At 33.9% G+C, this 16,068-nt stretch overlaps 1 protein-coding gene across 2 annotated transcripts in view; it reads right to left on the reverse strand.

Moving 5' to 3' along the window:
* Window positions 1–16,068, reverse strand: part of LOC144967080 (leucine--tRNA ligase, cytoplasmic-like) — a 44,754-nt gene that overhangs the window by 4,177 nt on the left and 24,509 nt on the right. Inside the window, exons 20-30 of one of the 2 annotated variants that reach the window (XM_078903901.1) lie at window positions 15,427–15,490; window positions 13,001–13,190; window positions 11,174–11,264; window positions 10,527–10,667; window positions 9,144–9,284; window positions 8,439–8,537; window positions 7,354–7,461; window positions 6,315–6,419; window positions 5,838–5,933; window positions 5,047–5,182; window positions 4,339–4,371 (exon numbers count right to left, since the gene is read on the reverse strand). In XM_078903901.1, coding sequence (XP_078760027.1) covers window positions 4,339–4,371; window positions 5,047–5,182; window positions 5,838–5,933; window positions 6,315–6,419; window positions 7,354–7,461; window positions 8,439–8,537; window positions 9,144–9,284; window positions 10,527–10,667; window positions 11,174–11,264; window positions 13,001–13,190; window positions 15,427–15,490 — 1,204 coding nt within the window. The remainder of the gene's footprint in view (window positions 1–4,338; window positions 4,372–5,046; window positions 5,183–5,837; window positions 5,934–6,314; window positions 6,420–7,353; window positions 7,462–8,438; window positions 8,538–9,143; window positions 9,285–10,526; window positions 10,668–11,173; window positions 11,265–13,000; window positions 13,191–15,426; window positions 15,491–16,068) is intronic. The other variant, XM_078903902.1, reaches the window with a different exon arrangement.

Raw genomic sequence — 16,068 nt, forward strand, 5'->3', positions numbered from 1 at the left:
GACTATGTGGTCTTGTGGTAAGACACTCGCTTTCAGATCGGAAGGTCCTGGGTTCGAGCCACACTCTGAGCATAGTTGGAAAAGTGCTTTACTCACATTCTCTCACTGTACTCAGGTTTAAAATGAGTACCTGGCTGTAAACAGAGTTGTCTCTGAAAAAAATTGTATTATCGCCTAACAGGCGTCATGTCACGTCCTACATGTCAAGTGTTGCTGTTGACCAGGGACCCCTTGTAAAGCACTCTGAGCAAGTTTAGTGGATATTGCGCTATATAAAAGCTCAAGTTTATCGGGTTTGGGGTTTATTTAAGTCACACGGAAAGGACAAATGATGAATGAGAAAGCAGACAACAAAGATGGACTGATATAACATCCAAGACCCTGAAGACAAATTATCCTCCACTATGGGGAATTTCTATGACCCACAAGCAGTAAGAATAAGCCGCATTTATGTATGTAAAGAAAGCAATAAAAGTAAGCAATTAAAAAAATAAGATAATTTACAAGTCTATTTCATTATGAAAATGAAAGAAAAAAAATCATAAATATATAGAATTGCAAGCAACATGAATTTAATGAACAACACAAAACTCATTTCAATATAGTTATCAAAGTTGAGAAAAGCTAATTATTTGGGATGATTTTCGGGCTGATTATAAAAATAAATAATATAAAAGTCTATTGCATTTAAGCAGATAAATAAAAATATAGATAAATACAATTGCATTGGAGAATGGACACTTAATAAATGACCAACAGTCTGAAAAGAGTATCATTGTAAACCCAATAAACGAGTAAAGTTTATTCATCCATTTTATTTATGATGGAATAAAATTTATGCCGAAAATCGAATTTAAAGTCAAAATTACCGATCACATAATTTTACATCTTTGCAGTACATGAAATGGCACTCATTATTTTTTATACAGCAAATTAATCTCACTCTAAGATCATAATTTAGGTTTAAAGGTCAGTTTTCTGGGACTTGTACATATCAACATAGAGCCGTTTTGAGTCAGAAGATCACATTTGAAGTCACATCTGAGCTGATTTTATTCAGGGCCCAAGAGACCTGTCAATAAACACTTACACCAAGATCTTTGGCCCAAGAGACCTGTCAATAAACACTAACCCCAGAGACCTATCAATAAACACTTACACCAAGATCTTTGGCCCAAGAGACCTGTCAATAAACACTTACACCAAGGTCTTTGGCCCAAGAGACCTGTCAATAAACACTAACACCAAGGTCTTTAGCAGCAACGTGAAATTTTAATCTCTCATACAGGGCTGAATCATTGAGTAGAAGCGAAGCCACAATAACAAAGATCCAAACAGTCATCACAAATTAAATTGTCTCGAGTTAAATTCTTCATATACGGTGGTGGTGGCGATAAAGACAAAGTTGTGGCAAAAGGATGACCACCAATTTCACCATTTAATGTGGACAGACCATACCGTGCACAAGTCATCACAAATTAAATTGTCTCGAGTTAAATTCTTCATTTAGATAGTATGCGCTTGGCTAAGAAGCTCATAACATTGCCATCCGGAAGTATAACGGACCAACACATGAAACTATGTGCAACCATGAACTTTTATAGTCTGGTTAATACACTATAGTGAGAATCACTCACAAACGCAGATGGCAAAATACAATAACAAAGGCTTGAGTGACGTCAACTGCATACTATCTATATGGCGGTGGCGATCAAGGATGACCTCCAATTTCGCTATTGAATGTGGACAGACCATCCCTTGCACAAGTCGACTACCAATACCACAAGGACAGGGAAGAAGACAGACAGGAAAACAAAAAGCAACCTGAAGATGAGGCTTTGACGCTGATGCCAAGAAATAATGTACAAAAAAGAACATACTGTAAAAAAATAATGTACAAAAATAAATACATTAGCTTTAAAAAAAGAACAAACAAACTATACCAAACACAGAGTGCTTTTGGCTCAAAAACCCACCTTTAGCCAATAACAAAATAGTGAAAATTTTTATACAACACTCTAAATCCAGACAGACGGTATTTTTTCAGGTCTTGTAGGCAAATTTTTATATCATATTTGCCAACTAAATGAGTCAAGTACTTCTCTACCGTCTGTCTGGGTTTAAAGTGATGTATTAACGTTTTTTACTGGTTTTGTTGTTTGCTGAAGATGGGTTTTGAGCCCGCAACTTCCCGTGTTTACTATTTCGTTCTTTTAGGAAGCTGTTATATTCATTTTTGTCCATTTCTTTTTACAGTCCACGGCTTATAGAAGCTTTGTATTCACTAATGTCAAGAAAGTAGAGTATACAAAGGGGAAGACAGCTTATAGAAGCTTAGTATTCACTAATGTCAAGAAAGTAGAGTATACAAAGGGGAAGACAGCTTATAGAAGCTTAGTATTCACTAATGTCAAGAAAGTAGAGTATACAAAGGGGAAGACAGCTTATAGAAGCTTAGTATCACTAGTCAAAATGTCAAGAAAAGTTAGATAGTATACATAAGGAAGAGATCAAGGGAAGACAGCTTATAGAAGCTTAGTATTCACTAATGTCAAGAAAGTAGAGTATACAAAGGCAAGACAGCTTATAGAAGCTTAGTATTCACTAATGTCAAGAAAGTAGAGTATACAAAGGGCAAGACAGCTTATAGAAGCTTAGTATTCACTAATGTCAAGAAAGTAGAGTATACAAAGGGCAAGACAGCTTATAGAAGCTTAGTATTCACTAATGTCAAGAAAGTAGAGTATACAAAGGGCAAGACAGCTTATAGAAGCTTAGTATTCACTAATGTCAAGAAAGTAGAGTATACAAAGGGCAAGACGCTTATAGAAGCTTAGTATTCACTAATGTCAAGAAAGTAGAGTATACAAAGGGCAAGACAGCTTATAGAAGCTTAGTATTCACTAATGTCAAGAAAGTAGAGTATACAAAGGGCAAGACAGCTTATAGAAGCTTAGTATTCACTAATGTCAAGAAAGTAGAGTATACAAAGGGCAAGACGCTTATAGAAGCTTAGTATTCACTAATGTCAAGAAAGTAGAGTATACAAAGGGCAAGACAGCTTATAGAAGCTTAGTATTCACTAATGTCAAGAAAGTAGAGTATACAAAGGGCAAGACAGCTTATAGAAGCTTAGTATTCACTAATGTCAAGAAAGTAGAGTATACAAAGGGCAAGACAGCTTATAGAAGCTTAGTATTCACTAATGTCAAGAAAGTAGAGTATACAAAGGGCAAGACAGCTTATAGAAGCTTAGTATTCACTAATGTCAAGAAAGTAGAGTATACAAAGGGCAAGACAGCTTATAGAAGCTTAGTATTTATTCATAAGTCAAGAAAGTAGAGTATACAAAGGGCAAGACAGCTTATAGAAGCTTAGTATTCACTAATGTCAAGAAAGTAGAGTATACAAAGGGCAAGACAGCTTATAGAAGCTTAGTATTCACTAATGTCAAGAAAGTAGAGTATACAAAGGGCAAGACAGCTTATAGAAGCTTAGTATTCACTAATGTCAAGAAAGTAGAGTATACAAAGGGCAAGACAGCTTATAGAAGCTTTGTATTCACTAATGTCAAGAAAGTAGAGTATACAAAGGGCAAGACAGCTTATAGAAGCTTAGTATTCACTAATGTCAAGAAAGTAGAGTATACAAAGGGCAAGACGGCTTATAGAAGCTTAGTATTCACTAATGTCAAGAAAGTAGAGTATACAAAGGGCAAGACAGCTTATAGAAGCTTAGTATTCACTAATGTCAAGAAAGTAGAGTATACAAAGGGCAAGACAGCTTATAGAAGCTTTGTATTCACGAATGTCAAGAAAGTAGAGTATACAAAGGGGAAGACTGAGAAGCTGGAACAGAACAGGGACAATTAGAATTAACTTGTCGGCCAAGATATCGTCGCCTAGGCATTCCACGAAGGAATATAGATAACTCATCAAATAAGATGTCTGATGTCAACAGGAATCACCCATGTTGTCCAAGTTAGCAAATTGGGGGTTAATAATCTTGCTCAAGAAAAAAAACGAAAGTGCCTGAAGCAGGGCTCGAACCCGGGTCATCCGGATCACAGTGCAATGCCTTAACCACTCGGCCACTTCGCCCTACTATAAATAAGTACAAGAAGCAATGAGTCATTTATGTAATGAGATTTTTTTTAAAAACAAAGCTGTGTTAAAAAAGCACATTAATAATTTAGTAAGCCTATTTTTGAGAAAAAAATTTTAAAATAAATATTTATTTTCCATTTGTTGACAAAAGAAGTAAAATGTTATTGATAATATCTTAATACCGTAAAATAATCAGAAATAGATTTAAATTATTTTTAAAATTCATCCTCACATCTAGATGTACTCATACAACAGTCAGGAAGGTCTGTAAGGCAAATAGACAAGTTTTCAATAGCCCATAATATATATATATATAAAATATATGTATAATTCATAATCAAATTTGTCTTATAGGTTGGTGGCAGCAATGAGAATACAATTATTTTTTTTTAATTTTGAGAAAATTATGCGAGAGGGGTAACGGATCAATGCTATTTCATCAGGCAACCACGATGAAAAATTGACAGGTAGTCTGTGTTTAGGACACTTCATAAAATGTGTGTATTACTCTATATTGTAGATAATAAAAGTTTGTACACAATGATGGATACACAGTTTCCTTCATAGGTGACTGTAATTTTTTAAGCAAAACAAATTGGGACACATCATATTTATCCTACGGACAACCTTAAAAAGTACTCACTTGAATAACATAAACCAGAGAACAAAATGGAAGATCATTCAATCTGACCAATCTATGATAAAATGTTCGCTAAAAATGGTAGAACAATAATTGGTCATCTAAATATTCAGTCTAGGTAAAGTAGAGGCTGCTCTTATGTTTCCAAACTTCATGTATTGTGTTAATGTTGAATATTTTTGTTGTTTGCCGTTATTGAGTTTGAGCCTAAAACATTCCATAAGTTTATTTTCTTTTTATCTGTATTGTCCCCAATATTCAATAGTTTGTAACTAAATCAAATGGTTAGAAATTGCTTACCTTTGACTTTAGACCGTTCCTGCTTTGCAATTCTATTGGCTAGCTTAGACACGTGATCCCCTTCAAAGATGTTGACTTTGATTTCAAACAACCCACAATGTGACTGTTGGTTGATTAAGATCAGAGGCACAGAATTCTAATGGAGAGATTACGACCAATCATCATCTATTCCAATGTAGGAATTTCGTAAATAGTACATTAAAAAAAAAATTAAAAATTGAGCTTTATATAGCGCAATATCCACTAAATGTGCTCAAAGCGCTTTACAAGGGGTCCCTGGTCAACAGCAACATTAAACATGTAGGACAGAACATAACGCCTGTTAGGCGATATTACAATTTTTCGGACAAAGACAACGCTGTTAACGGCCAGGTACTCATTTTACACCTGAGTACGGTGAGAGAATGTGAGTAAAGAGCCTTTTCCAAGGACTCAACTATGCCCGAGCGCTACGCTCGAACCCAGGACCTTCCGATCCAAAAGCGAGTGTCATACCACTAGACCACATAGCCGCACAACAACATGAGATAAACAATAAATAAATCTGTATCTATCTCAAATATGAAATCACATAACAAAATAAAGTTAATTTTTTAAAATGGTCTAACTTTTAAATGATTCAAAATATACAAATTTTGGTAAGGATATAAAAATTATTTTTCAGAATTCGTTATTTCTCTGATACACCTGATCCAAAAATCTAATTAAGGATGCAACTGGTCATGGATTTTTCTGATTAACTTGATCCAAAAAAAAGAAATCACTTATGATAGAACTTGAACATGACTTACCTCTGTTGTAAAGGAGACAAATGGTTTTCCGGGACAACAATCATCCTTTACTTTTTCATCTGCTCCTTCTGATGATTTTATCTCCAAGCCTTCGACCTGTTGAAATATCGCATGATACAGCAAAGTCGTAAAGATTCAATAGAACCAAATGGTGTGTGTCAACTGTCAAGGAAACATCAACATCAGAATATATACTCTAACATAAGCTGTAAAACACTTTTAACTCACTCAATCCTAGAGAGTTTTGCTACTCTTCAAAATAGGAAAAAAATGTATTTAAAAATGAGCATGTACATATATAGTTTTATTCAACTATCATTAACATGCTAAGAAACATTAGCTGTGATATTAAGCCTATAATTTGTCTCATAAAAATGTGATAAATAGGCATGGGGTAAAAGTAGCCCGAGCAAACTACGGATATAGTCGGTGTTAGGGTTGAGTGAGTTAAGTATCCTTATCTCAATTATCTTTTACCTCCAGTGTGCTGGCTAAATAAGTAGCATTTTCTGACAATATCTTGACTTCGTCTATGTCAGAGGTCAAGGGCATGGCTTTCAATCCATGCTTTTCAACGTTCTCCTGTGAAGAGTATAATTTAGAAGTCAATAAATTGCTAGAAATAAATCATACATATACAAACAAACAAACACACACACACACACACACACACACAAACAGGTAATAGTTGAAATATTTAACATTGTAAGAGTTTGATCCGCAATTAGCTCATATAAGTTCATATTTGTATTAAGAATAATATACAAAAAAATAAATCTCAAATTTCTGATTATTTTAACTTTAATCTTTATATCATTATAACTAAAGCATACCACTTTGGCACCTGATTCACCCCAACATAAAATAGTTTCAAGACAATAGACCATATTTGTCTTCTAACCTGGGAATGCAGTAGAACATTCAAAAACCATGCTATGTAACAATACTCAGGTAAAGGAAAAAAAAATATATTCCAAACGTTATCACAATATATATAGGATATTATTACAAAACTTGGGCGGTACTGAGGTTCATTTGTGGATCATCAAATGATGAGATCTATGAAATTCAATGTAAATCACTATCTTAATATGAACATACTAGCAAACTGATCACCATGTTGTGATTAAATTAAAATTAATTATGCATTTTTTCGCCACGACATCATAAGATATCATCGCCTAGGCATTCCACGAAGGAATATAGATAACTCATCAAACAAGATGTCTGATGTCAACAGGAATCACCCATGTTGTCCAAGTGAGCAAATTGGGGCTTAATAATCTTGTTCAAGGAAAAAAAACAAAAGTGCCTGAAGCGGGGCTCGAACCCGGGTCCTTCGAAGTCACAGTGCAATGCCTTCACCACTCGGCCACTTTGCCCCCCCCTGATTAGCGTTACATAACAACAAACAACATAATTGCCAGCAATTCATTTAGTAACAATATGAGTTAATGTTATGTCATCTCCAGACGGTTCTGAATTAACATTGTTGGATCTAAACAAATGGCCATACCTTGACAACCATGACGAAAGGCATCAATTTCTTCATGTACTTTTTCAGTTCTGGTTTAGTATTGAAGACTTTTGCTATCTCTTTGTTGTCAGGGAAACCTTTGTTGGCCTTTAAATAATAAAACAAGAATTAAAATATACTTAATATTTAAATCAATCCTTTCTTTATTTTTAAAAGAGGACCAACATAAGAGAAAAAAATAATCTGATGTGAAACAAAAAATGTTGAAATATATAACAAAGGGGTAAAATCAAACTTAACCTGAACACATTTTTCGGCTATGCACTTAACTATGATGGTGATAAGGATGATGATAATAAAATTAAGACAGTTAAAAGATAAAAGATGGTTCACTTCAGAAATGTGATAAACTCTTAAAAAATAATTTATTTCAAATCCAGTGAGATTTATGATATGAATGAAGTTCAATAAATATAATGTCAATTAAACGTTGGCACAAAATCTTTGATATGTTTTTGTTTTTTGTTCTAGAATTACAATTAAAGCACCCAAGAAAAAGGAAGACAAAGGGGAATTGGTTCAAATAGGAAACAGATGTAGATTCCAAGAGCACACCATCAAAGTACTTAGTTTGAGATCACCTAAAAGTCTCATCCAGACACAAGCACAGGTCCCCACTAATAGGAATCCACTCAAATGTTTACAAATCATATATAATATACAAAACGTAATACAGTGCATAACAGAGAGATGATTTACAAGGAAAAAAATATCATCTCCCAAAACTATCTATACATTTGACTGTTTCCCTCCAAGCAGTGTATGGCCATGACAAAACCAAGTAATCTCAATCCTAGACAAAGACAGAAAGCATGTTGGAAAACAGACATAGGGGTATAGTAGACACAGTACGTGCCCTCCCTGCCTACTATGGGAGGTCAGGAACCCCACCCAGATAACAAAATTAAGACAATTAAAAGATAAAAGATGGTTCACTTTAGAAATTCGATTAACTCTTAACAAATAATTTGTTATCAAATCCAGTGAGATTTATGATATGAATGAAGTTCAATAAATATAATTTCAATTAAACATTGGCACAAAATCTTTGATATATTTATTACCTGATACAATTCATGCAGGGTTGTTAGAACTGTTCTCTGCCATGGTGGGTAAGTTTCTGCTACCCAAACTATGGCATGAGTGGGAACTGACACAGGTTTCTGAAAAGATATTTTTCATTAATTTTTGGATGTGAATGAATCATTTGCAAAGATTTTATGTTGCTAAATTTCTGTGCATAATGTAATGTAAATGTTGCTGCTCGAATAGAAGGTCGAAGAAATGGACAATAATATGAAAGTGAATGTAAGCTTCAATTTAATTATAAAAACATCGCAAATGAACGTTTCGGGTTTCCCCTTTATCAACAAAACAGGATGAATGAAACACCACAGATGAATGAGATAATGTGGTAGTGGCGTCGTTAGATGAATAAACAAAACATTATCTCATTCATCTGTGGTGTTTCATTCATCCTGTTTTGTTGATAAAGGGGAAACCCGAAATGTTAATTTGATATGTTTTTGTAATTAAATCGAAGCTTACATTCAATTTCACATTATTATCATTTTGTGCATAATGTAAACAATTTAACAAGGAAAAAATAGATTAAAATAAGGCATCTTCATTTTTTCATCAATGTCTTAATCTGATGAGAAAGTAGTTGTTTGATGAATTATTCAACAAATAAAAATTGAAAAAATAATAAATAGATTTTTTTTTTTAATGAAACAACTAAGGATGTATTCCAAATAAAAGTCCCATACCTTGGCTTTTCCTGGATTCATGACGGCTTTTCTCCTCAAACGGAAGTCATGGGCCGATTCTTGCAGGTACTGGGAGGATCTGTTCAGTTTTTCATCAACTGGACCGGCCTGAGGCCAGAGGGCCAGCATGATGCTCTCCTTCTGTGACACAAAAGATTGAATTATTGTCAAGAAAGTCACCGTGCATGTACATTGTTGAATACATCAGACTTGCCAAATTGAAAACTTCAAATTTAGTCATTTTAATGTCAATTTTTAGTAATTTGACAAGGAATTTCGTAATTTCTGAAATTGTGTATGAACAACCACAATATTATTATTATTATTATTATTATTATTATTATTATTATTATTATTATTATTATTATTATTATTATTATTATTATTATTATCATCATTATTATAGTAGTAGTAATAGTAGTAGTAGTAGAAGTAGTAGTTGTAGTAGTAGTAGTATAGTAGTAGTAGTAGTAGTAGTAGTAGTAGTAGTAGTAGTAGTAGTAGAAGAAGTAGTAGTAGTAGTAGTAGTAGTAGTAGTTGTTATTGTTCTTCTTCTTCTTCTTCTTATCATTATTATTATCATTATTTTTATTATCATTTAAGTATTACTAAGAATTAAAAATTCGTAATTTTACATAAAATTTCGTATCTGGCCATGACATTTGTCTAAAATTCGTAAAATTACGAAAAATTCGTAAGATTCTGCATGTATGATACATCTGACCTTTAACTTTAATTTGGCGAGACATTTGTTTTAAATCATAAAAAAAGATCTATGGCACGTTACAGAATATCTCAGATACAGTAAATCAAATAAGGCAAAAGGAGTTAATTGAAGTTACAAATTTAATCTTCATTTCAGGTACCTTAGAGAAAAGAGGAAAGGGAGGGAGGGGTAATTATAATCAATCTTGACAAATATTTGCTCTTGCTTTATATGTTGGAATTAAAAATCCACATCCTTTGTTTTTGTTTTTAAGGTTTTTACAGTGCTTGCAACACAATTAGGTCATATCAGTGCCATTAAAGTGATGAAAATGGAATAGTCAAAATATTTTAGATTTGCAATCAAAGCACCCATGAAAAAGTAAGACAATGAGGAATTGGTTCAAACAGGGAGCAGATTTTTTTAAAATGAGGAGAAAGACAGTCTAGATGAATCAGAGAATGGTTAACAATATATTGGAAAATAGTTCAAAACGGTAAGGGCTGCCTGAAGCCGGTGATCGTAAAATACTAACGCAAGAGTGAAAATGGAAAGGCTTCGTATGGGAACAAAACAGACAATGGACATTTCGGGTACAAACCCTTCGTCAGCACAACAGTACAAAAATAAACGTGGAAAACAAATACACTCTTACGTTTGTAAAATACGGTTCTTACCTTTCCTAGCAGTCCCCAGATGTGTTCCGCAATGTGTGGACAGATTGGTGCCATCAAAAGAGCTTGGGTCTCAATAAACCGGAAAACCAGATCCTTGTGCATTCCTTGAGTCTCAACCTCTCTGTATTTATCCCTGTATGCCTAAAATAACACAATTTAAAGAGGTCTTCAATCACAAAATACTAATGAAAGAGTGAAAATGGAAAGGCTTCGTATGGGAACAAAACAGACAACGGATGTTTCGAGTACAAACCCTTTGTCAGCACAATAATACATAAATAAACGTGGAAAACAAATAAAATATAATGAAAATTAACTTGTATTGTCTGTACTCACAATATAGTTACATTTAATTCTATTACACAGCATTCATTCACAAATTTAAGTTTATTCTCAGAACCTTATCGAAATTCTCAACTCATTCATTCAAACAACTTATTAAGATGTAGTCTCAACCTCTCTGTATTTATCTCTGTATGCCTAAAATAACGCAATTTAAAGAGGTCTTCAATCACAATATAGTTACATAGTTAATTTTATTACAGCATTCATTCACAAATTTAAGTTTATTCTCAGAACCATATCGAAATTCTCAACTCATTCATTCAAACAACTTATTAAGTTAAGATGTACGGGTAGTTGCTCACCTGGAATTCAAAGAACCCTGTACGTAGAGCAGCTTTGAACAAATAGTTTTCGTAGTTGGACTTTGTCTCATTTATCGACTGGTTCATTTCACTGAAAGTAGTAAACAATTATGAGTCAAATCAATTATTATTGGATAATGACATAAGGATTGTTAATTTTATCCAATGATAAGCCAGAATTTTGAACTTTCAAAAGATCTGTCCTCTCCATCTAATGACACTTAAAAGGAAGACAATGTAAATGTATTGTTACTTTGTTTTTCTTTTATTGTTTTTTAAAAAAATATAAATTTGATTTTAGTATCAGGCAAAGGAAGGGTGAATTGTTGTGGTTAAGAAAAAGGATGGAAAAAAAGCGAGGACTCAGGACCTGGGCTGCAATTGACATCATTCTCAGTCAATTTACAATAGTATTATACTGTAACTAATTCTTAGCTTTTTACTGATCTTTTTTTTTCTTATATGTTGACATCAATATACCTTTTCTAGATATTTATATCTTTACACTTTTATAATCTGTATGTCCCTTAATTTACACTATGTAATTATTCTTACAGCCTACAATATTATTACACTATATATACCTATTACCAAATTTTACTTTACCACATTATATTTACGTATATTATGTTTATGTATGTATCATTGTCGGCATTTTATACGTCTGTAAAAAAATTTCCTTTTGGATGAATAAAGTACATTATTATTATTATTATTATTATTATTATTATTATTATTATTATTATTATTATTATTATTATTATTATTATTATTATTATTATTATCATTATTATTATAGTAGTAGTTTTGTGCATTAAAGTGTTTCAAACAGAATTTGACATGCTGGCCCAATTGGGATTATGGAATTTTAAAATATCCTCAAATCATTGATCGCCCTACAAAATGAATCCAAATCAATAAAAAGTGCTCCCAACTTTGGTATCCACTAGCAATCTAATTGGTAAGTTTTCATACATTTCTGATAAAGAGAGCGGTCTGTTTAAAGTTTGCAAGAGAAATTCAGTGGTTGAATAGGAACAAACCAAGTGATTGATGAAATGGATGAAAGAGAAGCTAATCATTAATCAATTGAATGGACTGGATTATGACAAAAAAACTCACATGCAAAGGGACCAAGTTCGTTTCAGAGTACAGTATAATTTTTTTTCTGACCTCCAATGTCCACCCAGCAGTGATATTGGGTAGCTGAGTCTTTTAGATCTGGCAGAAGCTCTTTTTGATAAACTAGCATCTTATCAAAAGGGTAGTAATCAATTTCTATTGTCCATTTCATGATATAGAAACCAGGATAAACTCCAGATCCATGGGTCTAATGGCCCTGAATGACCAGATGGGATTATTCACTGCAAAGCAGTGTACTTTGTTAATAAATCAAGTTTACAGTTGTGCGGTTATGTGGTCTTGTGTTATAACACTCGCTTTCAAATCGGAAGGTCCTGGGTTTGAGCCTCGCACTCGGCGCATAGTTGAGTCCTTGGAAAGGCTCTTTATTCACATTCTCTCACCGTACTCAGGTGTAAAATGAGTACCTGGCCGTTAACATTGTTGTCTTTGTCCGAAAAATTGTAATATCGCCTAATAGATGGCATGTCCCGTCCTACATGTTAAATGTTGCTGTTGACCAGGGACCCCTTGTAAAGTGCTTTGAGCACATTTAGTGGATATTGCGCTATATAAAGCTCAATTTCTATTTTTCTCATTACAAAAATTAACTTTTATATAAGAGAAAAGAATTCATAGATCAACGACAAGAGGAAAAAAAAATTATTTCCTCTCCTTACCTGAAAAAAAAACTATGCCTCTTACCTGACAAAAACACGGTCATTAAACGTGTAACCTGACTCTGGGCCAGACCTCATCGTGTCTTTGGTGCTGATCATCTCCCTGACCCATTCCACCAGTGAATATAGACGAAGCAGCCCTGCCTCGGCCATTTGTTCCATGAAGTTGGCGTCTTCCACGTGGTCTCCCGCATCGGCCAATGAAAAACGAGTACCTATTGTTATTGTGAGGCCCAACAAAAATAAAATTTGCCTTAAGGTTACTTCAAAGAATCTATAATACACACTTGCCAATCATAAACCACTAATTCTATTTTATTTTTTTTTGTGTGTGTTTTATCCAGAATAGAGCAATATTTTTCAGATCTTCAACACAAAAAAAAATAAATAAATAAATAATAATAAGAAGAAGAAGAAGAAGAAGAAGAAGAAGAAGAAGAAGAAGAAGAAGAAGAAGAAGAAGAAGAAGAAGAAGAAGAAGAAGAAGAATAGTAATAGTAATAATACTAATAATAATAATGATAATTTCATTATGAAAGCATGATTAAATGCCAATATACCCATAAATGTTATAATTTCAAGGTTGCGTTGACCTGGCAAAGAGAAAGAGAATATAAATATCTTTTGACATCTCATGAAATGTCCTTAAAATTAAACACATCGTTCCCTCTCCATTGTCAATTCAAAAAAATAAAAGAAAGCCAAGCAATGTTTTGCTTGTTTGTTTTTAAGGTTTTACGCCGCTTGCAACGTATTAAGGTCATATCAGCGCCAGTAAAAAGGAAGAAAATGGGATAGTATAAAGTTCTAGAATTACAATTAAAGCACCCAAGAAAAGGTAAGACATATGGGAATTGGCCCAAGCACAGGCCCCTACTAAGAGGAATACACTCAAATGTTTACAAAACATGTAGAATATGTAAACAAAATATAATAGTCATTCCCGAGAGATGATTTACAAGGAAAAAAATATCATCTTCCAAAACGAACTATACATTTGACTGTTTCCCTCTCAGCAAAGGCATCCGACCAGGGCCTGGACAAAACTAAATAATCTCATACCAAGACAAAGACAGACAGCAAGTTGGAAAACAGATATAGGGGGATAGCAGACACAGTAAGAACCCCCCTGCCCACTATGGGAGGTCAGGAATCCCACCCAGAAAGCCAAGCAATGACAAACGAATGCCATTTCATGCTCAATTCCATTTTTGCACATTCTTATCATGAATTTTAGATGAAATTTATCACCTTAAATAGGCAATGCCATACTGGGTTTTATATATGTATAAAAACACGTTTATATGTTGATTCAACTTAAAATGTATTGAATAAAAAAAGTGAAGACTTAAAAAAACAAAAACAGGTATAGACAAAAGAGGAACCAAACTTTCAGTCTGAATTTGAACAAGAAGCATCAGACATAAATTACTATTGTTGATTCCTTTTTCTCTGTGAAGGAAATCTATATGCTTGAAGGATAAAGCAGTTGTCTACGAACAGGCGGAGTTGTCGTACCAATAAGGTCGCAGGTTCAAACCCCACCACCGCCGCGAAAATTTTTGTTCCCTATTGTCTTCTGGCACGTTTCTACTCACTTCATCTCTTGTTGTCTACGAACAGCACTCTGAAAGCTAGGGAAAGCTGAACTGATCGAGACTAAAGAAGAATATGCGCTTCGTGAGTGAGAGAGAGTTGATTTGATCCAGGCCACACAATTACAAAGCAATGACCATATCACAGTTTTGTTTTGTTTTTAAGGGTTTTACGGCGCTTGCAACACATCTAGGTTATATCAGCGCCAGTAAAAAGGAAGAAAATGGGAAAGCAAAAAGTTCTAGAATTACAATTAAAGCAGTCAAGAGAAAGCAAGACAAAGGGGAACTGGGAACAAATAGGGATCAGATGTAGATTCCAAGAGCATACCACCAATGTACTTAGTATGAGATCACCTAAAAGTCTCATCCAGACACAGGCACAGTCCCCACTAAGAGGAATACACTCAAATGTTTACAAATACAATATATATAATACATAATACAGTGCATAACAGAGAGATGATTTACAAGGGAAAAATAATATCATCTCCCAAAACTTAACTATACATTTGACTGTTTCCCTCCCAGCCAGGGTATCCGGCCAGAGCCAGAACAAAACCAAGTAATCTCATTCCAAGACAAAGACAGAAAGCATGTTGGAAAACTGTTATAAGGGGATAGTAGAAACAGTATGTACCCCCCTGCCCACTATGGGAGGTCAGGAACCCCACCCAGCCATATCACTGTATTACACTATCTTCAAACACCCATTTAAAATCACCACAATAATTGTGTTGTGTACAAATTTGGACTAATTTCTATTTAAATACCTTTAACGAAACTTCAAACTGCTACAAAATAAATAACTTTAAAAAAAAAAAAGAGAAGAAGAACAGGAAACAAAAAAACTCACCATCAGCTGAAAATTTGTTGACGGTTTCCTCCAAGGTGCAGAAGTTGCCCGTTGCCTTTGACATCTGGAGGAAAGGTAGCATTACCAGAGTGAACTCATTGATGAAGTATTTATGAAGAATGGAGAGCACACTATGTGTTATCTCATTTATTAAGTTATAGAGGATGGGGAGTTACCTGTTATAAAGTATTCATTGAAGATGGGGTACATACTATGAGTGATCTTATCTATTAAATACTTATGAAGAATGGAGAGCACACTATGTGATGTGTGATCTTATCTATTAAGTACTTATGAAGAATGGAGAGCACACTATGTGATGTGTTACCTCATTTATTAAGTTATAAAGGATGGGGAGTATACTAACAGTGACCTGTTATAAAATAGTCATTGAAGATGGAGAGCATACTATGAGTGATCTTATTTATTAAGTATTTATGGAGGATGGGAAGTATACTAAGGGTAAACTTTGGTTAAGTAATTGATGAGGATGAGGAGGTGATCTCATTGATTAGGTATTTATAGACGATGGGAAGTATACTAAGGGTAAACTTTGATTAAGTAATTGATGAGGATGAGGAGGTGATCTCATTGATTAGGTATTTATAGACGATGGGAAGTATACTAGGAGTGAACTTTTAT

This window comes from Berghia stephanieae, chromosome 3 (assembly GCF_034508935.2).
Source record: "Berghia stephanieae isolate SIO BIC M18660-M18661 chromosome 3, UCSD_Bste_1.3, whole genome shotgun sequence".
Classification (NCBI taxonomy): domain Eukaryota; kingdom Metazoa; phylum Mollusca; class Gastropoda; order Nudibranchia; family Aeolidiidae; genus Berghia; species Berghia stephanieae.